Source organism: Zingiber officinale, chromosome 3A (assembly GCF_018446385.1).
Source record: "Zingiber officinale cultivar Zhangliang chromosome 3A, Zo_v1.1, whole genome shotgun sequence".
NCBI lineage: Eukaryota > Viridiplantae > Streptophyta > Magnoliopsida > Zingiberales > Zingiberaceae > Zingiber > Zingiber officinale.
Genome location: NC_055990.1, coordinates 116,470,392 through 116,496,331, shown reverse-complemented (window position 1 = coordinate 116,496,331; position 25,940 = coordinate 116,470,392). Strand labels below are relative to the sequence as shown.

Genomic DNA, 25,940 nt, shown 5'->3' with positions numbered 1-25,940 from the left:
CCTAAACCCTAGGAGTAAAATTATAAAATTTTTTAACTTAAATACTATAACGTAATTAGGAAGTCTAAATCTTAGGGGTAAATAGTTAAAAAAAAATATTTTAATTAATTTTTTAATCAAAATTTAAAAAATTAAGAAACGTCACTGATGTCCTGCTCGCGCATAGTTGCTCACTGTGCGGCGTGTAGGATATTAGCTACGTGTGTGTATATATATGTTGCACGACGCCACCTATGTGATCGTGAGTGGCTTGCTTATGTGGCGTTGCCACGTCGATTTCTTTACATTATTAATTTTTTTATTCTCTCTCTCCTTCCGCCTTCTAATCAAAATCCCACTCTTGACTTTTCCAAATCTAAATTCCTCTCGCTTTGGCTCCTTCCTTTGTCTCTGTCTTCTGTCGATCTCGCTCCTGCCTGCAAGCAAAGCAAAGACAAATTTCCCTCTCTCTCGCTCCTTCCTTCGCTGCCATCTTTCATCGATCTCCCTCCTACTAGCAAACAAAGAAAAATTGTTGCAAGATAAGTAGTCGCATGCTTGTTCTCGAGCTGGTTAGAAGCTTCCCAAACTACCACTGCAAATATAGCCGATGCTGCTTTGCTTAGCACCCTTTTCTATTCTTGATCATAAGTCTTTTCACTCCACTGTCTGTTTTTCAATTTTGTACAATATTTTTTATTAAGATTTATCATACAACGTACAAGCCCTAGCTGCTACAACACGTTGTAGTAGCTACTTGAACAATCCAAACAAACTAATGGTAAGTTGTTTCATTTTAAGTTGTAATTTCTTCTAATCCTAATATATTATTAGGATTTATGTTACAATGTACAAGGCCGACACCTCATACAACGTGTAACAACTACTTTGATATTTAGCTGTTATAATATATAGCAGCTAATTCGACAGTTAACTGCTACATGTTGTACCAGCTACTTGGATATTTAGCTGCTACAACGTTTAGCATCTATTTCGACAGTTAATTGCTATATGTTATAACAACTACTTGGTAAGTCATTTTATTTTAAGTTGTAATTTTTTTCTAATTCTAATATATTGTTTATACGCGATTCTAAATGATCTATTTAATTAATATACAGGAAAACATATGTTATCTTTATTGGGCATCGGCGGAATGTTTATGACATTTGGATAGAAGCATATACACAAGTTAATCATTTTAAGAGCACTATACACCAATCATTCGAGAGTAAAGAGAATGCAATAAGAGCTTTTAAAACCTACAATATACAATCTTACAATGTTAATAATCTTTTATTGATAAATTTATTTATTTTTATTATATAATTTGTAGGAAACTTGCCAATTTAAGTCATTTCAATTTCCCACAATTGATGCAATGATAAGTCGTTTCAATTTAAGTTGTAATTTCTTCTAATCCTAATATATTATTAGAATTTATTCTACAATGTAAAATTCCTAGCTGCTATAATGTGTATCAGCTACTTGGACAGTTAGCTGCTACACGTTATAGCAACTACTTTGACAGCTAGCTACTACACATTGTAGTAGCTACTTCGACAGCTAGCTACTGCATAATATAACAGCTACTTCGATAGTCCAAACAACAATTTCTTACCATTTCTTGGTAATATAATTTGCAGGAAACTTGCCAAATATCATTCCCCACAATTCATTCGATGGTAAATCATTTTAATTTAAGTTGTAATTCCCTTTAATCCTAATATATATTATTAGGATTTATGTTACAATGTACAAGCACTAGCTTCTACAACGTGTAGTTGCTACTTGGATAGTTAGTTGCTTAGCTGCTACAAATTAGTTAATAGACATTTATATTTGTCTTTTGTCATTTTTTATATCCAGTATTATAGTTCACATGTTTGATATATTTTAATGTATTATGATTCAAGTTGTAACTGCTACAACATGTAGCAGCTACCCATTTGGTTAGCTGCTACAACGTGAAAGCAAAATTATATTGTGCAATTATCATTTTGCCCTCATAGATCCCTCAACCGGGTGTGAGACAAATATTTCGAAAGATTCTAATTGAAAGTAGATGGATTGATGACGATGTCTTTATCTATCAACCTCACCGCGACGACTCGTTTTCTCATATGAAGCTTCGCCTCCATTGTAAGTATTTTGTTAGGGTTTAGTATTTTGATTCTTCTCCTCTTGTTTAGGGTTTTAATTTGTTAGGGTTTTGATTTTTCTCTTAGTTGCTAAAATGGTGTTGACTGATTATAGGTCTTTGCTTTGAAGATATACTTTCAGGGAATAAGGGTTTTAAAAAAAGTTGTAATGTTGTTGCAGCTAGTTGATAGTAGGTTCTATAATGTAGTTAAATCCTAATGACTGCTACAAGGTGGTTAAATCCTACTTGTTGGCATGTTGTAGTAGCTACTTGACCGTGTTGGACCCCGTGGTAGTTTTGATGTGATCAACCAAGTTGGTTAGGTCCTGCTGTGTTTGATCTCTGTGTCTGAGTGTGCAGAAGCTTAGGAACACAGGAAGTCGAGCAGAAGACGCAGCTAGCGAGAAGGACGGCACGGGAAGGGAGCTGACGGGCTCCGTGCGTCCGAAGGACGAGAGAGCTGCGGAAGAGTACTCCGGTGGGCGTGAAGAGCGTGCACGGCGTTCGAGGGACGTTAAGCCGGGACGGAAGGCTGCTCGAGAAAGGCCGGAAATTGGGTTCGGGTGAGCCCTATTTCGGTTGGCCGAAATCACCCAAACAAACGGAGCTTCGGAAGACAAAGCGAAGAAGAAAAGGAGTCAAAAGAGGCGGGAAGTTACTGTAGCAGAAGTTACTGTAGCAGAAATTACTGTAGCAGGAACCTTGAAGGTGCCTTAAACACATTGAAGGCGCCTTAAACACATTGAAGGCGCCTTGAATGGATTGTTTAAGGCGCCTTGAATGGATTGTTTAAGGCGCCTTGAGCAGGCCAGTTTGACCGTTTGCGCTGCGGATAAAGTTTTATCCGCAGATCGAGTTGGAGGCGCCTTGAACCCTGTTGGAGGCGCCTTGGATTCTCGGTATAAGATTTCCAGGGCCTATATAAAGGCCCCTGGAGCTAGGAATTTAATAACAACTCAAGCAATCAACTGTATACTCATTCCTAGCAATAGTTCTAAGCTTCCAAAGTGTAAAAGGCTTCTCCGCCTTCAGCAAAGGAGATTTTTCTACTGAGCTTTTTCTTACTGCCCTGGATTAACAACCTCCTTAGTTGTAACCAGGTTAAATCCTATCTTCCACTTAATTTCTATTTCCTTGCTTGGTTTAATTTTATTTCTGCCTTTACTTTATTTACGATTGCATTAATTGAGTTGAAATCCGAGGAGGGTAGTTTTATTTTTGTTTACAGCAATTCACCCCCCTCTTGCCGGCCTCCGCTGCACCAACAAGTGGTATCAGAGCCGGACCGCCTCAGAAGGACTAACCGTCAACTAAAGCACGAAGATCTAGACGATGGCCAGAGCCAGTGACTACCCACCTGCATTCGAGGGGGAGTTTGCTTCATGGAAGCAAAAAATGGAGGTATACCTTAAGTCTGATTTTGGTATTTATTTAATAATGAAATCGAGTTATGAAGCACCAAAGAAAGTAAACGGAGAAGAGCTCGAGAAATACCTCTGGAACGAGAAGCAACGTGATGAGTCGATGGCAAATGCGAGGGCTGAATTTCATCTTCTAACCACAATACCAAATGAAGATCTCGACAAAGTCGGAGAGTACAATAGCGCAAAAGAACTTTGGGAAAAGTTCTTAAAGATCTATGAAGAGTCCGAATCCAAGGTAAATGCCGCAACAGCCCCAACAGCCGAATTCCATCCTGAAGCTACAGAAAGCTCATCCCAGATGAGCATCGATGAAGGGGAAGAGACTTCGGAAGAAAGCAACTCGACAGGGGGAGAATCAACAGCTGACAAGGTAAGTCAGGTATGATCTCCACCTTCTGAACAATTAATTACATTAATCGAGAAGGTACCTGAAAATTTTTGCGAATTAAAAATTAAATCTTCGAAAGAATTTTCTGGATTAGAAAAAATTTTGTCGAACGAATCTTTCCAATTAAAAACATCGTCGAAATATTTTTTACCAACTATTTTGTTGAAAGAATTTCTGAAACTAAAAACATTGCCAAAAGATTCTTGTGAGTTACAAAATAATTTGTCGAACGAATTATCAAAAGATCTTTTATCAATTATTTTGTCAAAATAATTTTTCGCATACTTAATATTGTTTTCCTTAAATCTAAAAAATTATGATAAACTAAAGTGGAAATTTAGATATCATAATAAGGTTAGAGAAATGGCAATAACTTGAGAATGAATTTTGTTTTAATAATAATAATAAAAAATTTATTATTTTCGCTTAAGTTAAAAGCCTTTTCTATAATTCTAAAAAGTAATTTAACTTAGAATTTTTTTCTTTAAATATTCTTCTGAAAAATTCAAAAATTCATTTTACTAAAATTTTTTGGAAAATTTTTTAACTTGAAAATTTTTTTATGGAAACTTTTTGACTTGCAAAATTTTACCTAGAAAATTTTTCAAAATTTCAAAATTTCATTCTTACTTGGAATATTTTTGAACCATTTATTTTACCTAACATATTGTTGGATAATTCTCTCTATTTTTATTAACCCCGTTTTTGCTATGATCAAAGGGGGAGAGAAAAATACAAGTTTAGGGGGAGTTAGAAAAAATTTAAGGAATTTAAATTTCTTTTTCTATTTTTTGTTGCAATTTTACTAATTGCAAAAATTATACTTAACTTGTTAGTTTAGTAATTTTTCTTTAAAATTACTTTTTATGTCTATTTTAACCTTAACTTGAACTTGGGTTGATGCACATCAAAAAGGGGGAGATTGTTGGACCCCGTGGTAGTTTTGATGTGATCAACCAAGTTGGTTAGGTCCTGCTGTGTTTGATCCCTGTGTCTGAGTGTGCAGGAGCTTAGGAACACAGGAAGAGGACGGCACCGGAAGGGAGCCGACGGGCTCGGTGCGTCCGAGAGACGAAAGAGCTGCGGAAGAGTGCGCGGCGTTCGAGGGATGTTAAGCCGGGGACGGAAGCCGGAAATTGGGTTGGTGAGCCTATTTTTGGCAAAATCACCCAAACAAGCGGAGCTGGAAGACAAAGTGAAGAAGAAAAGAGTCAAAGAGGCTGGAAATTACTGAATTGAAGGCGCCTTAAACACATTGAAGGCGCCTTAAACACATTGAAGGCGCCTTGAATGGATTGTTTAAGGCGCCTTGAGCAGGCCAGTTTGACCGTTTGCGCTGCGGATAAAGTTTTATCCGCATTGAACTCTCGGTATAAGATTTCCAGGGCCTATATAAAGGCCCCTGGAGCTAGGAATTCAATAACAACTCAAGCAATCAACTGTATACTCATTCCTAGCAATAGTTCTAAGCTTCCAAAGTGTAAAAGGCTTCTCCGCCTTCAGCAAAGGAGATTTTTCTACTGAGCTTTTTCTTACCGCCCTGGATTAACAATCTCCTTGGTTGTAACCAGGTTAAATCCTGTCTTCCACTTAATTTCTATTTCCTTGCTTGGTTTAATTTTATTTCTGCCTTTACTTTATTTACTATTGCATTAATTGAGTTGAAATCCGAGGAGGGTAGTTTTATTTTTGTTTACAGCAATTCACCCCCCTCTTGCCAGCCTCCGTTGCACCAACAGACCGTAATTGCTAGAACGTGATCAGTAGCCATGTTGTAGCAGCTACTAATCACGTTGTATTAGTTAGGCAGCTACTAGATGTTGGATCGTGTAATTCGATAGAGGAGGTGAATATTGATTTAAAATTTAAGCGAGTAAGCAGCGGAAAACACGAAAACAGAACAATGTTAACACAAGTAATTTTTTACTTGGTTCGGAGCCTATGTCGACTCTTACTCCAAGGTCCACACTCGTTGAGTGTTTTCCTTGGGAAATCCACTAGCAATTTGGAATATTACAAAAGTAGAGTACAGAATTGCTTTTAGGAAAAAGAAATAACGACAATAAAGATTAAAAAGAAAAACAACACTTTGTCGATCGCAACGTCACAAGAGCACAGCAGAGCAAGCAATGGAAGATCTTGTGTTGTTAGTTATCTTTGCTCCATCCTTCACCCTCCTTATATAGGAGGCTCCTGGCACCCGGATCCCTTCTGGGCGCCTGGAATGTGACGTAGCCCAGTCAATCATGAAGCTCCATGTGTCGACGTGCATTGGAGGATAAAACTTACCTCCGGGCGCCTGAACCCTTGTTTTCCAACAATCTCCTTCCTACAAGAAAACGTTAGTCTGATGCAAACATAAATTATATATCCTGTAAAATATAGCGTTAGCATAGTTTATAATCAAATAGAATAGTAATTAGATTCCATCTCACAGAGACTGGAATCTAGTCAAGATCTCAATTTAGAGTTCCGAAATGGTTCTAAGTTGGATCGGCACCTAAGTTCCCTTCCCGGGAACACGTCCTCACAGTCACTCCCCTCCAGTGACTTACCTCAACTTACCTGTCACTATGTGAAAATCGCCAATAGACTTCGGATATTATCCGAAGTAATAGGTAGATATTTACTGAAGTAGACGCACGTGAAGTAAAAGGGGTATTTTTTTACTTCGGCACACGATTACCGAAGTCTATCACCGGTCTAAAACCGGTTCAAAATTGGACCGGTTTTGAAGTAAAAAAATTCTATTACTTCATCAAGACCAGTAAAACTACCGAAGTAATTGATGATATATTACTGCATAGGTTACATTGTCTGACGAAGTTTAAAGAAGTTACGACTTCATAATTTTTATATTATGGTGTAGTAAATAGTTAATATTACTTCTGCATATTTTAGCTTAATCGAAGCAATTGTTATTGTATTATTTCATCGTAGTATGGAAGTAAAAAAGCATATTTTACTACACTTCAACAATTTAAGTTAACGCAGTAATACATACGAATGACTTCAACAATTTTAATCAATGATAAAGTAAATAGTTTCTTTAACTACGACAATATTTAAATTAACTGAAGTATTATGTATTGTATTACTTCATCATTTTTATTTATAGTATCGAAGTAGTTGACTATATTTTACTACAATACAAATTTAATTGACAAAAGTGTATATCATAATATTTTGCTATAACACAATAGTTTTCATCACCAAAATTGAACAAATATATCACAAATATCTATCAAATACAATCCAAAAATGTATTCATAAAAGAAATGTTTAACCATAACCCAAAAACTTTTGTATCCATAAATCTCTAAATACAATCTAAAATTTATATCATAGTCTACACTTAGGCACCCACATAGAAATAGACGAATTCGCTCCATTCACTTCTGACTTCATCATACTGATATTGATTGTAATACTGTTTGTTTTTTTATGCTGCAAACTGAATCATTAACCAAAAGTTTGAGAATCAATGAAAAATGACTTAATATTTTATACAAAAAATATTTCATAAAGAAGAAATTTACCTTTCTCTCCAATTGTGGATATTCATCTAAGACTATCTCTTTCATGTACCGCATCACACAATATCCACATTCAACACCACCATTTTGTTTAAGATTACCCTAATGAAATTGAAAATGTCATGCAAGAAGTCACAATCCAAATAATAAGAATTATTAATTAATGTCTAAATACATAGTTACAATACATACGGTCAATTATTTAAAACCTGGTCCTTTTGAAATATCTCTTGATGCATTGTATATCTTGACCCCACTACATTGTAAAAAATAGAAAATTATGTTTTCAACCTATAATGAATTGAATGCATTCAAAAGAAGCATAAGTTAATACTTACTTGGTCACAATAGTTTGCCAAGCATGATCTCGGTTCCTGTTACTCAAAGAGTCCAATAAATATATCATATTCTTATCTTCATTAATTATAGTCAAGAGCCAATGGTACCTGCACAAATAAAAATATAATATTGACTAGCATATAGTAGGAAATGATAAATAATTAAAATATTACCTAGTGTTATATGGGATGAAGCATTTGCTATCTCTGTTCGATGCTCCCAACTGTGCAGCAATATGTTGTGATAATTTAATATCTTCTTCACCCACACCGTATGTAGGTATGTGACCAGGATCCACAAATGACACATACTCAGCTCTATTTTCTTTCTTCATGTATTTGTAAAGATAACTGCAAGATAATAATTGCAAGGTAATGGCAAAGTAATAAAAAAATCTAAATATACCCCATGTATATTTAGATTATAACTTAATTACTTAAGAAAACAAGATATTCTATTGCTAATGCAAAGAATATCAAATTACTTGATGTGGTAATGATTTTTCAAAATCAGACACAAACAGTTTGATGTGGTAATGATTTTTCAAAATATGTTTATATTAGATTAGTTGAGAGGAAAAATCATTGTATTTTATTATCCACCAAGGATACTAAAACTCACCTATAGATAGCCTCTAAGGCTAATGAATTACTTTAAAAATAGATTTTACTGAATAATTAATAGAAAATATAGCCTGTTGTTTCTAACATTCAAGTTGAAGCCAGATATTGTGCTCCAGTTTGAATATGAAAAGACACTAGACATGTCAATGACAAAGAAGCAATATTAATATAGAAATTGAGAAGTCTGAAGATGCAATAGAATGGTCATATTAACAAAGAAATGATGACTGAATTGACAACTTGAAAATTACATACTGGTAGGAACACAAAAAGTAGTCTATCTTTTTGAAGTTGCACAGATGCAGAGACATACAAGTGTTGCAAACACAAGTGAGATTTGAGTTCCAACATCTTTGATCTATCAAATCTCCAGAGAAGAAAGTTCTGAATCACTTTACCCCAACAAAGAGAGATTAAGAAAATACAATTTAGCAATCACTTTACCCTGAGAACGAGGTGTTAAGAAAATAAAGTTTGGCACCAACTCTAAGAGAGATGTAGGTAGAATAGAAAATGAATCTCAAATTATATTACGTATACAAGACCTAGGAAAATAAATAGTGAAATTTGAACTTTATGGAAGAGGCAAGATATTTGAGATACCAGTGGTGGAAATAAAATGATTGGAAGTTGCCTCCTTTTTTAATTAACACCTAAGACTTGATATAATAATAATAAAAAAAGATACATGAAGCTCCAGCTAATGCGAAGTTTCAGGGAAGAGTCGGACCACATTGAGTCAATTGTACACAACCTTGCTCTGTATTGCAATAGATTGTTTTCATGACTCGAACCCGTAATCACAAGGTCACACAACAACAACTTTACTTTTCCCCATGACTCTCTTTCAAGACTTAAAATAACCTTCAAGACTTAAGATAACAACGACAAAAAATAAATGACCCCTAGTTGCCTCCTTTTTAAAGTATCAACTTTTTTCTAAAATCTATATCTTTTGGACTATAAATTCTAAAAAAAACACTTTCTTTTTCCTTCTTTTGGTCAAGAAAACAAGATCTTTTTTAACCAATTTCTTACTAAAAGAGAGAGGGATGTATATTGCCTGTTTCAATCACTAATGAAAATACAGAGAGCGATATAAGGGAAAGGTAATAATATTTGCTTCAATCACTAATGAAAATAATAAGAACTACTCACTAATCACTAATATTGACTAAAAACACTAAAAATCAAATCCACAATCAATTCCCCAAGAGAAAGAACTTTCCGACTGCCTGTTTCTTTCACGCCAGTTATTCTCAAACTCCACAACGAGTTAAAAAAACTAACAAACACTGCCAGCTTAGAAGCTTAGAGCCTCCTTAGCAGCTACCTCCTCTGCTATTGAGTCTAACGTACGGCGACCCAGTCGAATTAGCAAGGTAAAACTTGGCTTATTCTATACAACCAATAATCAAACAGGTGGCGGGCATAGAAATACCTTTTTGTCAATGAAGTCGCCCCAGCAGTGCCTGGGCGCGGGCGTAGGGGTCTGCTGGCAGAAGCGGTGCGCCATCGGACCACACCTCGTCGATGTACTGCACGATGATGAGCGACTCGCACACCGGCTTGTCGTCGTGGATGAGGACAGGGATCTTCTTGTGGGCGGGGTTGGCTTGCAGCAGTAGTGGGCTCTTGTTGCTCAAGTCCTGCTCCTTGTACTCGTACGCCACCCCCTTCTTCGCCAGCGCGATCCGGCAACGCTGCCCGAAAGGACTCACCCACAGATCCAGCAACGCCACTGCCTCCGCCATTCCTCTCGTTTTAAACAGAACAATTTGACGGGCTCACCGGCAAGGCTAAAAAACACGAAGAAGACCTAGAGGGCGCACGACAAAAACACGATAGTTAAGATCAGTTAGAGACAAACCAAGAGGAAAGGAAGAGAAACCTAATGGCGAGGCAGAGAGGAAAGGAAAGAAGAGGTCAAACAAACCTAGCTCTGTAAAGAGGAAAGATCTTTGTGTGTCCGGGGAACAACTCGAAGACCGCCGGCTGGGTGAAGTAGATTTACTGGCGGGAGAGTCGAAGGTCACCGGCAGGGAGTCGAAGGCCGCTGGGAGTCGAAGGTTGTGGAGTGGAGTTGAATGCGTCGGGCGAAAAAACACGAAGGGCGAAGGAGAAAAAACGCTAAAAAGATAGAAGTAGAGGTGCACCAGCGGGGAAAAAAAAAGTAATTAGCTAGGGTTCCCGCGTGGGGAAAAAAATAAAGACAGATGGTTTAGCGAAAATATTTTTAACCAGTTATAACTTATTACTTCACCATTTAGACATATAATTTAATTTTATGATTTATTACTTCATCAAATATATATCACGAAGTAAAATATTAAATAAAATTAGAAGTAAAATCCGTAATTTTTAATCTACGAAGTCTAAAATAGTATTTACTATATTAAATTTTGTACCGAAGTTAATTGTAATATATTACTTCATAATTTCTGATTATCGAAGTAAACAGTGGTGAAGTCTAATACAGATTTTCACATAGTGTGTGTTGGTTGCTACTCGGAATATCTTACGGTTCCCCTGTACAAAAATTTTGTACAAGACCTGAATCATTCCTAACAACCTATTGTGTTCTTTAGAAATTAAATTTGGAATCACAAACAGAACTTAGCATTATTGATTCCAAATTCAACTTATCTATTCTTAGAGGTTTAGACTTGGATCGCAAATGATGCTTAACATTATTAATCCAAATCCACCTATGTTACAAATTTGATTAAATATTTATTTCAGAGATTGGCTTCCAAGTTAAACATAGCGAGGCACTAGGCCTTCTTGGTTATGAGAGCATCCACCACTTCCTAGACAAAACCTTTCAATGAAATTCAATATTTAATCTCCTTATAGTAACCCTAGATTTAACCAATAAGAACAATCGAATCACAAGATCGAAAAAACAAAAGAAACACAAATTCGAATCATAAATCCGAAACCTAGAAACGTTAGCCTCTTGTGTTTGGTATTTCAAGATCTAAACAAAAAGATGAACTAGTTATGATGCGGAAACTAATAACTAGTTATACCTTTTGTAGCTTATAGACCTTACGATCTTCTATCATATTCCTCTTCTTATCTTGGACGTTTTGTGGGCGATGATCTACCAAGACGAGAATCCACCCAAGCTTCCTTCTTCTCCAAGCAAGTTTCGGCCACCACTAATCTTCAAGAGATGAAGAACTTTCGACCACCAACCAAGCTCCAAGGGATGCTAAGAAACAAAGCCTCCTATCTCTTCTTCTTCTCCAAGAAAAATCTGGCCACCAAGATCTCTCCAAGAAGATGATGTCACCGACCATTTAAGAAGAAGAATAGGGGAAGAGGAAGAAGAGAGGATCGACCACCACCAAGAAAAAGAAGAGAGGAATACTAGATGATATGTTGTGAGGTGAGACACCTCTACCCTCTCTTTTATATTCCTTGGTCTTGACAAATAAGGAAAATTTTAATTAAAACTTCCTTAATTTCCTCGACAATGAAAGGAAAATTAAAATTTCCTTTTCTTTATTAATGTGGCCAACCCCTACAACTCTTCCAAATAAGGAAAGTTTTAAACACAAAATTAAAACTTCCTAATTTGTTTTCGAAAATTTTTTAAAATAAAATTTTCTCTTTTAAAAATTCCCTTCATGGTTGATTATAAAAAGAAACTTTTATAAATTAAAATCTCTCTATTAAAACATGTGGATGATTATAATAAGGAAAGTTTTCTCCAAATATTAAAATCTTCCTTTCAATATACAAATAAGGAAAGATATCAAATCTTTTCTCTTAATCTTTTGTAGAAACTATAAAAGGAAAGATTTAAATTTTAAAACTCTCTTTTAGAATCATGAGGATGGTTACAAAAAGGAAAGTTTTATCAAAAATTAAAATCTTCCTTTTAACTACAAATAAGGAAAGATATCAAACCTTTCTCTTAATCTTTTGTAGAAAGTTATAAAAGGAAATATTTAAATTTAAACTCTCTTTTAAAACCATGATTTCCACATAAGGAAATATTTTAAAAATTAAAACCCTTTTAATTTAATTGTGGTCGGCCACCTAAGCTTGGGTTCAAGCTAGGGCCGACCACTTACTTGACCTATCTAACCTTGGTTTGGCCGACCCTAGCTTGGGCTCCAAGCTAAGCTTGGTCGGCCACCTTAAGGTGGGTAAGAATATGAGTATGGGTGGGTATAACACTTTATAATTAAGAGGCTACGACAAAGACCGAGAGAAGGAATTGGTTTTGGTCTCCCAATGAACTTGAGCTTCCCATGTTCGCCCTGAACACCCAACTCGAGTTCATCAATAATATCTCATTCCACTAAAGAGTTATTATTGAACTACCGTATCAATCCCATATTACTATATGGGCTCCTTCTTATTAAGAGTATGTTAATCTCCCTGTATTTAAGATATAGAATGTCCACTAATTAAATGAGTTACTGACAACTCAATTAATATCTAGCTCCAAGAGTAGTACCACTCAACCTTATCATCATGTCGGACTAAATCCACCTGCAGAGTTTACATGACAATCCTTATGAGCTCCTCTTGGGGACATCATCAACCTAGATTACTAGGGCACGGTTTCATTCTATAATCAACAACACACCATATAAATAATACCATTTCCCAAATGAATATTGATAAATTAAAGAAATGAATATTGAGTATATGCGCTTGTTATTATATCATGATTAAGAGCACACATTTCCATAATAACAAAGGTCTTAGTCTTTTATGCAGTCAGTATAAAAAGAACTTACCTTAAATGGTCCTGCTCAATACACTTAGAGTATACTAGTGTAATTTTATAGTCAAGATAAACTAATACCAAATTACACTACGACTATTTCAATGGCTTGTTCCTATCCATCTTAGTTGTGAGCTACTGTTTATAATTTATAAGAACTGATAACATGATCTTCTGTGTGTGACACCACACACCATGTTATCTATAATATAAATTAATTGAACAACTACACTTAGCATATAAATATAGACATTTGACCAATGTGATTCTTTATTTCAAAATAAATGTTTACAAAAGCTAGACTTTTAGTATACACTCTAATAACCTGCCAGACGTCCGGTCAACCCTTCAACCCGTCTAGACTTCGTGCAAGCTATCAGGTCGGTCCGTCGATCTAGCTAGGCTTCGTGTCAGACGTTAGGTCAGCCCTTCGACCCATCTGGACTTCGTGCCAGCTATCAGGTCAGCCCATCGACCTAGCTGGACTTCGTGCCAGACATCAGGTCAGCCCATCGACCTGTCTGGGCTTCTCCTTCACACTTGGTCAAAGTGTTAGATCAATATGAAATTAACTTAGTCTACTTTGTCATTCATCAAAACCTGAGTTAAACCGTTAGTGTTAATCGCACCAACAATCTCTCCCTTTTTGATGCAATGACAACTTGGGTTAAGTTAGTGAAAAATATGCAAGTTAAATAAGAAATTATAAGGTTTTTAAGTTAGTCTATGTTTTGTATTTCGTTGTTTTGTTTTAACTAACTTAAACCACCTAACCCTCCCTCTTTGACATTCATCAAAAATAATACAGAAAAAATAAGTGATTAAGGAAGTAAAAGAAAATGTAATTAAGAGTTTGAATTAAAGTCAGACTAACTTGGGGGAGTTAAAAATATTTTAAAATTTTTGATTTAAACTTTATCTTTTAATCTTTGTAAAATAGCTAAGTTTTGAAAAATAGTTGATTTAGAAAGATAACTTAGTAATGAGTTTGCAAAATTAGAGTAATTTTCAAAGACAATTTTTGCAAAATTAATTTAATTTTCAAAGTAAGGTTTATAAAGGCTAATTTGCAAGTATACCAATTTACAAAAGTGAATTCAAATTTCAACACTATGTGGATAAGCTCAATTTTTAAAATTAAGTTTGTAAAATCTAATTTTATAAAAGTAAACTTTTTAATATCCAAATTAAAAAAACTTAATTTTTATAAAAGCTAGTTTTCAAAAATAGGTTTATTAAATTAGATTTGCAAAAATAAGTTTATAACATCATATGTTCAAAGATAAGTAAAAGAAACAATTTTAAAATATTTTGAAGGAAACATTTTTCAAAAATAATTTTACAAAATATTTTAGAAAATAATTTTGTTAAAATAATTTGAATTAATCCTCCCCTGAACCTGACATTATTTTAAAATAAAACTTTTGAAAATATTTGCTAAAAATATTTAAAGTAAGATTTTGAAAGCATATATAAATTTTTTTTTAAAAAAATTGATGTAGGATTTTCTAAAGAATTTTTTAAAAAATCTATAAAATTAAAAAACTTAAGAAAATAATATTTTAAGTAAATTTGATCCTCCCCCTAAATTTGATACTTTCTTAATTTATTACTCTCCCTTAAAGTATCTCTCCCTCTTAAGTTAACCTTAATTTCTGAAGTGTGTTGACCTTCAACTTAATTTTTGGTTTATCACTCATAGAAAAGCAAAATATTTCTATTAATTTTAATACTATATGTATCTCTAATTGTATTACATATTTTTAGAAATAATGTAGATAAATGATTAACATTTGAAGAATTATATTTGATACTATATTCTATCATTAAGGTATGCATTCTTTTAAAGCATGCTAAACTTGTGTTCATCAATTTTTCATTTTTTTGATAAGTAGTTTAACTTTAGATTCATATTTAAGAAAGATTGTTTCAAAATAGGAAATGTAGTGTAATTTGAATCATGTGTTTACTTTTTTAAATAACCTATTGCATTATACTTATTGCAGGTTGTGATGAGGAGATGTGATGATGATTTGTGTATTAGTTTTTGAGATTTGAGTTGGGATGTAATGAATTTGAATTATATTATTTTTGAATGATGTATGTATCATGAATGTGAATGTATTTGGATCTATTAGCGTGGTTTGTAATTGGATTTGAATGTGTTTGTGAATGTTGATGTAGCTTAATTTGATAGTGTTGAATGTGAATGTTTGTGTTAGAGATGTGTTGTTGAATGTGAATGTATTGTATTGATATATCATGCAAATAGGATAAAATCTCTCAAATAGGGGAGGTTTTGCCAAAATTTTACTAAAAATTAGATATGAAATTTATTTTCGTCTCTAAATTATCATAAATTAGCAATAGAAAATTCTTTTCTGCCACTAATTTAGTGATGGAAAAAATATTGCGCTAATTTAGTGACGAAAAAAATATTCTGTCGCTAAATTAGTGACTGTATATTTATTTATGTATAGAAAATTCTTTTCTGCCACTAATTTAGTGATGGAAAAAAATATTCTGTCGCTAATTTAGCGACGAAAAAAATATTCCTTCGCTAAATTAGCAACTGTATATTTATTTATGTCCATAATATTAGTGACAGAGATTAAATCCAATTGCTACATTTAGCAATGAAAATTTATTTCCATCACTAAATATTGCTATGGAAATTAAATTCTATCATATGTTAATTAGCGACAAAAATAAATTTTCATCACTAAATGATGTTGGGGACTGACAGAAAATTTTGGTCGCTAATTGATGTTCTCCTTGTAGATATAGATGGGTGAGCTAGGTAACAAAATTATATTTGAGTTTTTAAGAATTTGTTACTAGGTCATAAACTCTAAACCCTGCTCACTCATCTATGGGCAACACGTGGGACCTAGTGTTAATTTTTTTTTAAAAAAAACTTAGGATTTAGTGTTTAGGCTAAAGGGAGTGATAAATTTTTTTTTTTTAAAAAAAATAGCACTAAGTGTCTATAGATAGATGAGAAGGAATGTAGGATAAAAAAACTATTGATTGATGCGCACCTTGCTTTCATGCATGTGCTGCATGACTAAATGAGTCGGGGTGCCAAATCACTTGCAGACACCTCGACTCTCAAACACCCATGGGACGGTGCGCAACCTTTCAAAACTCTATATCTATATATGTATGTGTGTGTGTGTGTGCGCGTGTGTGTGTGTGTGCGTGCGCGCGCGCGCGCGTGTGTGTGTGTGTGTGTGAGAGAGAGAGAGATAGGTGATGGATATGATGGGCACCCTACATGGATGCTTAAGTGCAACGGAATGCTCAAAAGTGTTTTGAGCTTCTTGTGTGTACTCAGCCTAAGCGGGGCGTCCATGAGAGGTGTGCAAGTAACACTATATATATTTTACTATTTTATTAAGAATCTCTCCCCTTTACTAAGTAACTTTGGTGAAATCCAAAATGAAAGTACGTTAATATTCTTTTTGCTATTCATACAGAAAATAATTCTAAAGTTTATTAGTAATTTCCACAAGTGTATCAATCAGTGATCTAGAGTTTGAGACGGTGTATTATTGAGAATTTTTCTTATTAATCAATTAAAAATCTAGAGTTCTCTTTAGTTTCACATATTAGAATAGGTAACACTGTGAGCAGATAAGTTTCTATAAATACCTTGGCTGGTCGGCGATGTTAAAAAGCATAATTTTCTCAACTTTTTGGCTAAGATCAAGTATGATATTAAATTAATGTTTTATAAGGGGGAGTTTGTTACTTGCTGCTGGGATTCTTGAACGTCACCCTAGCATTGCACTATTGCATATGGATGGTCTTTTGACTAAGATTAAGTATAGTATTTATTTTTATCAATTTAATATCTAATATAAAGAATTAAATTAATTTTTTATAAAAGAGAGTATGTTACCGCACGTATTTATGTATTATATTACATACGCAAGCAGGGGCAAAGCCATGTATAGCTTTGGTGGGGTAATTGCCCCATCTCAATTTTTTGTAACCCTTATGCTATGTTTCCTTTGAAGAGCGAAAAATAAAACTAAGGAAAAGTTTCTGTAGTGGAAAAGTTTTCATCGTTTACTTCATTGAAATTTTCAGATGGAAGAGAAATGCAATCCATCCACGGATGATTTTGGAGCCAAAATTGTTCACCTCAAAATCGGACGGAAAGCAGCAGATGGAAAAAAAATGACGCATGCACCCTTTTTCATTCACAAAATTACACCATATACCAAAAATAATGGCGCATGTACCCTTTTTAACTTACAAAATTATACCATGTACCAAAAAAATAACGCATGTACCCTTTTTTGTTTATAAAATTATGTCTCATGTATCCATCTTCCTCAATGAATTAAATAAGAATACAAAGGAAGAGATTTCTTTACCCTTTCTCTTCTCTTCCTCCGTTAATAATTTTCCACCATAGATTCCTTTCCTTTCTTTATCCGCGCTTGAGAATAAACATAGCATTAGAGGTGCATATAATTATAAAAATATTAGAGTTTTGTCTCACTGAAAAAAAATAAAAGTAGAGATAATCCTCAAAAATCAAAATTATTTTTTATAGGTCAATTCTTCTTCCCCAAATATCTCCCTACATTGATCCACTTGATATAAAAGCCCTAGCTTACACAACGCGTGTGCATATCTCTCCCTACATTGACCCACTTGATATAAAGGACCCAGCTCATGCAACGAGTATACAGTAAATTCAACAACTATTTATTTATCAACTAATTAATTAAATGAACCTTTTTCTTGTATGTTTCTTAAATGCATACGAGAAAAAGACTTGGTCCGTCCGCCCGCTCTGCCCCGCTTCGCATGTATTTCCCGTTAAACAAGCCATCGAATCTCACCTAATTACTTTTTACGATGATGTGCTCTCGGTGAAGTAAGCCTTAATTCTTCTCGATCTCTTCCATGGATTCAAGTCCTCCGTCCGTCCGTCCGTCCGTTCAAAGGAAATTAAGGAGTCAACACGTCCCCATGCTTAAGAAAAATGAAACAGCATCAGAAGCCATACGATGTATAAATATTGGCTACACGTTACGGCGAATGGATCAAAACTGCATTAATTATGATGTTTCTCAGGTCAACTTCCGCAGTATGTATTAGTTTAACCATAATACACTATCTGACCTACTGTTCAAAGTTTGAATCGGTTCTTAACCGATCGATCGAAGAGAAATTAATTAGTTTGAACCGGTTGAGGCTAGCTTTTCATACGGAAAATCTCAAGCCAATTTCTCCATCGATCTTCCTTCTCGTTACAATTCAAATTGCATGCGACACACGTACTCTAGTTACGTTGAAAGGTTCAAACGATCGAGAATTATGATTATGATTATAATTATAATCTGGGATGAATTCAACTGTCAACCTGTTCGTTCATGGCGCACATGTGATCCCTATATATATCCACGTAGCTCCTCGCTCCATCTTCACCTTCTTCTGTCGTTAATTAGCAAGCTAGCTAGAGTCTAGAGAGGAAATTAAATTAATTAAACAATGGTGAAGGTTCAAGGCAAGCCGAGGGTGGCCATCATTGGTGGCGGTATCAGCGGGCTGGCCGCCGCGAAGGAGCTCCGGGATCTAGAGCCGGTGGTTTTCGAGGCCACCGACTCGATCGGAGGCGTGTGGAAGCACTGCTCCTTCCGGACGACCCGGCTGCAGACTCCGCGGCCGGACTACGAGTTCACCGACCACCAGTGGGACGACCGGAACGACCCCACCTTCCCCACCCACACCGAGATTCTGAATTACCTCCACGGCTTCGCCACCCGCTTCGACCTGTGGAAGCTCATCAGGTTACGCGCCAAGGTCGTGGAGGTCCGCTTCATTGGCGGCGGCGGCTCCGCGGCGGGATGCTTCACCGAGATGTGGGGGGAGAATGGTAAGGCCATCGCCGATCGCCCCGTGTGGGAGGTCGGAGTCGTCACCGGAGACTCCGACTCGGTTCAGGTGCATGCCCAACATATCTATCTATCTATCTATCTATCTATCTATACGCGCGCGCGCACCCATTCCGGATTCGAATTCTTCATTTTTGAACCGTGCAGCGGTTTGAGTTCGAGTTCGTCGTGATGTGCATGGGGAAGTACGGCGATGTGGCAAACATTCCAAGGTTTCCTGACGGGAAGGGTCCGGAGATCTTCCAAGGCCAGGTTCTACACACCATGGACTACTGCAAGCTCGACCAAGAAGCCGCCACACGGCTGATGAAGGGGAAGAAGGTGGTGGTCGTCGGCTACAAGAAATCCGCCATCGACCTCGCCGTCGAGTGCGCAGAAGCGAACCAAGGTACATATGATTCTTAATTTATGTTGCAAATTAAAAGAGAAATCCAAGAACTGATGACGATTAATTAATTGACAAAAGTAAAATATATAGCTAGCTAGCTAGTAAACAGAATGTTCAACGTACGTAAGGGTCAAGGTAACGCACATGAATTTTCACTTGGTCAAGTCCTGACGCGAGGACAGGAAAGGCCAATTGACTTTTGACTGCTTGACTCTGCTGTAACCACTTGGCCTTTCTTTCTTGTTTAATTACAGGGGCGGACGGTGAGCCATGCACGATGGTGATTAGGACCCTGCACTGGACTGTGCCGTCCTACTCCATTTGGGGCTTACCCTTCTTCCTCTTCTTCTCGACGAGGTTCTCTCAGTTCCTCCACGAAAGGCCCAACCGAGGACTCGTAGAGACACTTGCCTGCCGACTGTTATCCCCCCTGGTAATTAATTAATTAATTAACGACTAATTAATTGAGTAATTAAATTACTGTTCGATGTATGTATGTATGTAAAAATTGTGACGACGACAGAGGAAGGGAGTGTCCAAGTTCATCGAGTCTTATCTGGCGTGGAAGCTTCCCCTCGATAAGTACGGGCTGAGGCCGGACCACCCTTTCTTGGAGGATTATGCCTCGTGCCAGATGGCGATTTTGCCGGAGAACTTCTTCGCGGAGGCGGACCGAGGACTGATCCGGTTCAAGAGGGCAAACCAATTGTGTTTCTGGGAAGGCGGCGTCACGTTAGAATCAGATGGCAACGACTGCACCAAGTTGGAGGCGGATGTCGTGCTGCTCGCCACCGGCTACGACGGAAAGACGAAGCTCACCTCTGTGCTCCCTGGGCCTTACCGCGGATTGGTCGTCGATTCCTCCGGCGTCATGCCGCTCTATAGGTATCGTTTGATCGTTAGTAAGGAAGGAGATGAAGAATTAATTTTGAAGTTTTAATTATTATGCCTGGAATTAATTAAACAGGGGAACGATTCATCCGCTGATCCCGCACATGGCATTCGTGGGGTACATAGAGAGCGTGTCGAACCTGCACACGTCGGAGCTGCGGTGCAAGTGGCTGGGGAGCCTCGTGAAGGGGGAGTTCGAGTTGCCGGCGGTGGAGGAGATGTTCCGGCAGATTCGGGAGGAGGTGGATGTGATGAAGAGGACGACGCGGTTCTACCGCCGGCACTGCATCTCCACCTTCAGCATCGCGCACAGCGACGGGATGTGCCAAGACATGGGCTGGCGCTCGTGGAGGAAGACAAATTGGTTCGCCGAGGCCTTCGCCGCCTACGGCAACCAGGACTATATAGAAAACGGCCGGCAAGAAGAAGAAGATGATGAATAACATCTCAAATTACCAGTTTTATACTATGCTAATTATGAAATTACTAGCTAGTGTTCATGATTTCAAGAGTTACGTTGAAAGGTATAATACTATTTAACTTTGTAGTATGTATTTGTTTTTTCTTTCTTTATTGCAATCAATAAATATGGTCACAACTCCATTTTAAGCTAATTGAATTGTTATGATAAACTTTAATGGATTATAAAAGTGTTTAATTTGAAAATCAACTAATTAAGCTAAAAGGTGTGTGTGTGTATATATATATATATATATACACGGTGCATAAAGGTTGGACCTGATAAAGTCAGACAGTCAAAAGTTAAGAGGGCATAACGGTCAATAGTTAAGGGGGCGTGACAATCAAAAGTCAAGACGATGTGATAGTCAAAAGTCAAGAGGATGTGACAGTTAACAGTTAGGAGAAAGAGAGAGTTGAACCGCATATCATCAGTCGTATATTTCCTGGATGGTCACTACCAAGGTGGGTCCTCCAGATCTGAGACATAGGATGGAGCTCATACTAGTTCATGACCTGCCTCCGACTGATCGGACTTCCCCAACTTGGACCGTACTTTCAGTAAGACAACTCTCGGCCGGTCCTTTAGCGATCAAGGTGTGAAAGATGAGTCCCTCGTTACAGCTCATCCTCCTCATCAAGACTCAAGTCGGGTGGTACATCTGAACGGTCATCCGGAACTATCTGTATCTAAACCCGAGCGGGATGGAAAGCGCTAAGCGACAACAATGTCAGGAAATCGTAACCTCCTGTCAGAGAATAACTGCCATACGTCAGGGAATATTCTAGTGGTCTACTATCACCTACAAATGGAACCTTCCTTCCACCAATAAGAGGTCACCGTACATCCTCTCTCACCCGATAGTCCCTGACACCCAACATTCTCAGGCAACATGTAGGCTCTGAAGGTACGCAGCGCCATATAAAAAGGGAGGTCCTCATCCATAGTCAGGTACGCGCACATATGCACTCATCTTCAACAGTTCTTTTTCCATTGTACATTGTTCTTCTAGGGAAACATGACCTAACTTGAGCGCCGGAGGGTCGACGCCGGAGACTTTTTCTCTAGTTTCTGGTCTCTAACGTTTTGGGTGCTTATCTGAGTGTGTGCAGAGTTCGCTTACCATCAATACTTGTATATAAATTAGGGAGTTCCATGTGGGGGTGGGCTTTTCGGACGTATATATTATACACCGGGTGCATCAAAGTCGCCTCTCCATCAACACTAACGTCATTTCCGTCGGCCTCTGTGTGTGTGTGTGTGTATATATATATATATATATATATATATAGTTGGTCTTTAGTTGGGCTAATCAAAGGGAAAGATTTGGGTTAAATTAGGGTTGAGGTACAACTTTATAGGCAAGAGGTAAGTTAGGGTAGAGCTTGCTTGATCGTGATCAAAAGGTTTGAATTAGGGTTCTGGGGATTTTGGAGGTTGATGGATATATTGTGGTTGAAAAATGTTTGAAAAGATGGTACAAAAGATGTGGGATTAGAGTATGTATAAGATAGAGAAAAGAATTTAGTTGTCTAATACAATTTTAAAAATGTCAAATTCTTCTAAATTTTTACTGATTAAGCTTTACTTTGTACTCGTATCTTGCTGACATGTAGTTAGGATATATTAGGGAGTCCTTAATTAACAAAAGAACTAAGTTTAATTTGCACTTGGCATAGATGATCACCCTCTCTTACTTACAATATGAGGAGAACTTTTGCCTCTAGTGTAAATGATTTTTGACAAATTGGAGACTACGGTTGTGGGAAGAGAGCCCTTCACACAATTTCAATGTGAAGTTCATCCCCTATGCAATTCCATTGTTCGTATAAACCCTGTTATTCACATACAAATCATCAACAGTAAAATCCATCAACCTTTTGATCGAGAGACTTCTTTACTTCTTGGTATTTCCACCCTTCATTCACCTGACTTCTTTGTTAGTGCTAGGAGCACAACATTAAAAGTAAAATTTTAATATATGACTAATGTTAAGTTAGGTTTGTTGAGATTTAACAAGTTGATGTCAAGTGTACAAGAGCAGGTTACTTGACAAAATGATGAAGTCCTGGTTAGGAACCAAGCAATGACAGTGAAGCTAAGCAAATGAAATCTTAATTGAGAATCAGACAATGATTAAATCCTAGTAAAGCTAGACAACTGAAGTCCTGATTGGGAATCAAACAAAGCTAAGTTTTAGTTCAGAACTAAGCAAGAAAGTCCTAGTCGAGTACTAAGTTGATCAAATCCAAGTGGAGTCAAATGAGAACTGAAGGCTTAGCAAACAAGTCTAAGTGAGTTAGTTGGGAGTTGAAAGCTTGACAAACAAGTCTAAGTAAAATCAGTTGAGAGTTGAACCTTGATAACTCACTCTAGATAGGTTAGCTAGGAGCTGGACATCTAGCCTAGTAAGCGCAAGTAACTTAGAATTTTCTATCATTCTCATTACATGTAACAAATGCAATGAAGCAAAGTTTGACAATTCCAAGCCACCGAAAGGGTGTCCAAGTGACTAGCAGATGATAACTCTCGATGAGTGAAGTCGGGGATCCAGGCGACTGAAGCTAGGTCAAGGTGACCGGAGCTACTTCCAAGCAACTAGTGGAAGATGAGATCCAATGATCCGAGTGAGGCGGTCAAGATCAGATTTGGCCATGCTCAGCTGACCGAAGGGCTTCCAATCGACCAAAGAACATGGAAGACATTATCTATCAGATAAACATTGTAGCAATGTCAACAGCTTCTAGGAGACCGGGGAGGTTTCAATCGACTGGAGCTTGCCACATCAGCAATAGAAGAAGGGCTATAAAAGGAGCCTTGAGGTAGAGCTTTCAAATCAAGTTTTTCAATCTTGGTGCTACTCTGCTCATGCTCTTTGTGCTCTCATACTTTCTGTGTTACGATGACAATAGACTGCAACTTTATGCTTCAACTCTGATCGGCAACACTGAATGTATATTATTTTATTAGTATTGTTGCTATATTGTTTGTTTTGTGCTTAATTTTTATATTCTTTTTCTATAAGGTTTCTCTACCTTTAGAAGCTTTTTGGAAAGAAGGAATTAGAAATAAGATTAAAATTTTTTTAATTATTGTGTGTGTCAATTTCTTATTTGATTGATAAACTACTAAACAAGTCTTGCATGCTCAATATTTGATTAAGTCTTTTGAATGCTTATATTATTTTGCGTCACTTTATTAAATCTATACTAGGTAGCTTTTAAATATTTCTTCTATGCTACTCTAATAACTTTAGCTCATAAAATTTATAATACTATTTACCCCCTCTAGCGTTCAGTTTGATCCTACAATTTGGTATTAGAGTGGGTTAAGCTAATAGTACACTAGAAAAGTTTAGTTATGTGCATGTTTAGGTTGAGTAAGGAGTACCCTACCTATTACATCTAGTCAAGTGAAACTAGTTGAAGCTAACTCACCTCACTCTAATCCAGTTAGACCAAGACATTATATTAAAGTTGATTTAGCATTAGATTCTTAAATTAGCTTTGTCTTAGGAAGTGTCGTTATTCCGATCAAGAAGGCTCCTTTGTCTTGTCACTACCTAGAAGCTAATTTAAGAAACTTTTGCTTAATGATCCCAAAGCAAAACCAAATGTAACACAGTTTGAGTTTTATGCTTTAAGTTGGATCAAATCAATTTAAGTTAATTAACACAATCCAAGCCTAATCAAACCTAATCCAAACCCTAATTACAACCAAAGCAAACCCAAACCACATTAAAACCCTATCTCAAACGTTAATTACAACTTGAACAAATTTGTATGCTCTTTTTAACTATGCTACTAACACATGGTTTGTAAGAATCTTGGAGAAAATATCCTTGTAGGAAAGATCCAGCTCAACCCGTCCTTCTCTCTTCGATGGATATAATTTTTCCAATTGGAAGAGAAGGATGGAGGACATTCTTAAGACTAACTCAGAATGCTAGAAAAACATCTATAATGGAACCAACTTACCAAGAGACACAAAAGGTGAATTGTGCTAGCAGGACTTTAGATGGGCGGCGTGAAGCAAATAGCTCAGTCAAATGCAAAAGAACCACCATAATTATGTGTCGTTTGACTCAATCTCAAATTGAAAAAGTTGGACCATGTAAAAGATGCGAAAGAACTTTGGTAAAAGCTAAGTACTGAGAACAAAGAAGCTGAGTCAGAACAAGTATGTTGCACCGTACTCATCACCAAATCAAACTCTATAAAACTTGGCAAGTCAAATCCAATAAGAATGGATGTTGAATAGCGGATACTCCAGACATATGACCGAGAAGAGATGTTTAGCTCACTCAAGCTCAAAGAAATGGGAACAATTTGCTTCAGAAATAATGAAAAGATGAAAGTACTCAAGTCAGATAACATAGTATTAAATTCAAAGTTATTCATTAAAAAAATGTTTGTAGAAAATCTAAGTTTAATTTGCTTAGTATAAGTAAGCTTTATGACACTATAATATAAAGTAGAATTATTGTCTAACAAATGTATTGTTAAATCTACTAAAGAACCTAAATTGGCCTTGTTAGGAATTAGAAAAAAATAACATTTATACTATTAGTTTACCTTCTTCCCCACATACATGCTTTATTTCACAACAAGAGGAAACTAAGCTATGACATAGGAGACTAGCTTATACTCATTCTAGCATATATTTGAGTGGCTATAAGAACTGGACGATATTTCACTTAGACTTCTAGACTCCTAGCATATATTCGAGCAGCTTTAAGCATAGGGCAGTATTCCACTCAGATCTCTCGCATTATCACACATGTACATCAAAGCAATATAGAGTGCAGACCAGCTTCATAAAACTCAAGGTTCCATTTATTATTCACCCGGGCAGGTCAACGCCCGATTGAGATACACTCAGGGAATAATATTATTAGAGAATTCTAATAACTTGTCAGAGAATAACAACTGTCTATCAGAGAATATTCTTCTAAAATGATGCAGGTCCAGGGAACCTTCCTCGGAGGCGATTATGCTTCCTCTCAGCTGACACATTATGACAGCATATTCCTTCAACCACCTCCTTAATGGTGTCAGTTATAAAAACGTGCACACGGGTAGTAGAAGATTCCTCGAATTGGCTATAC

At 36.6% G+C, this 25,940-nt stretch overlaps 1 protein-coding gene and 1 pseudogene across 1 annotated transcript; one reads left to right on the top strand and one right to left on the bottom strand.

Annotated features, from left to right (window-relative positions):
• Window positions 1-7,668: 7,668 nt before the first annotated feature.
• On the bottom strand, window positions 7,669-10,186 carry LOC122050603 (annotated as a pseudogene).
• Window positions 10,187-18,690: 8,504 nt separating this feature from the next.
• Window positions 18,691-20,816, top strand: LOC122050602 (probable flavin-containing monooxygenase 1). The gene is made up of 5 exons (XM_042611496.1): window positions 18,691-19,143; window positions 19,242-19,482; window positions 19,737-19,915; window positions 20,006-20,367; window positions 20,450-20,816. The coding sequence occupies exons 1-5, from the start codon at window positions 18,691-18,693 to the stop codon at window positions 20,814-20,816; spliced, it is 1,602 nt and encodes a 533-aa protein (XP_042467430.1).
• Window positions 20,817-25,940: the final 5,124 nt, after the last annotated feature.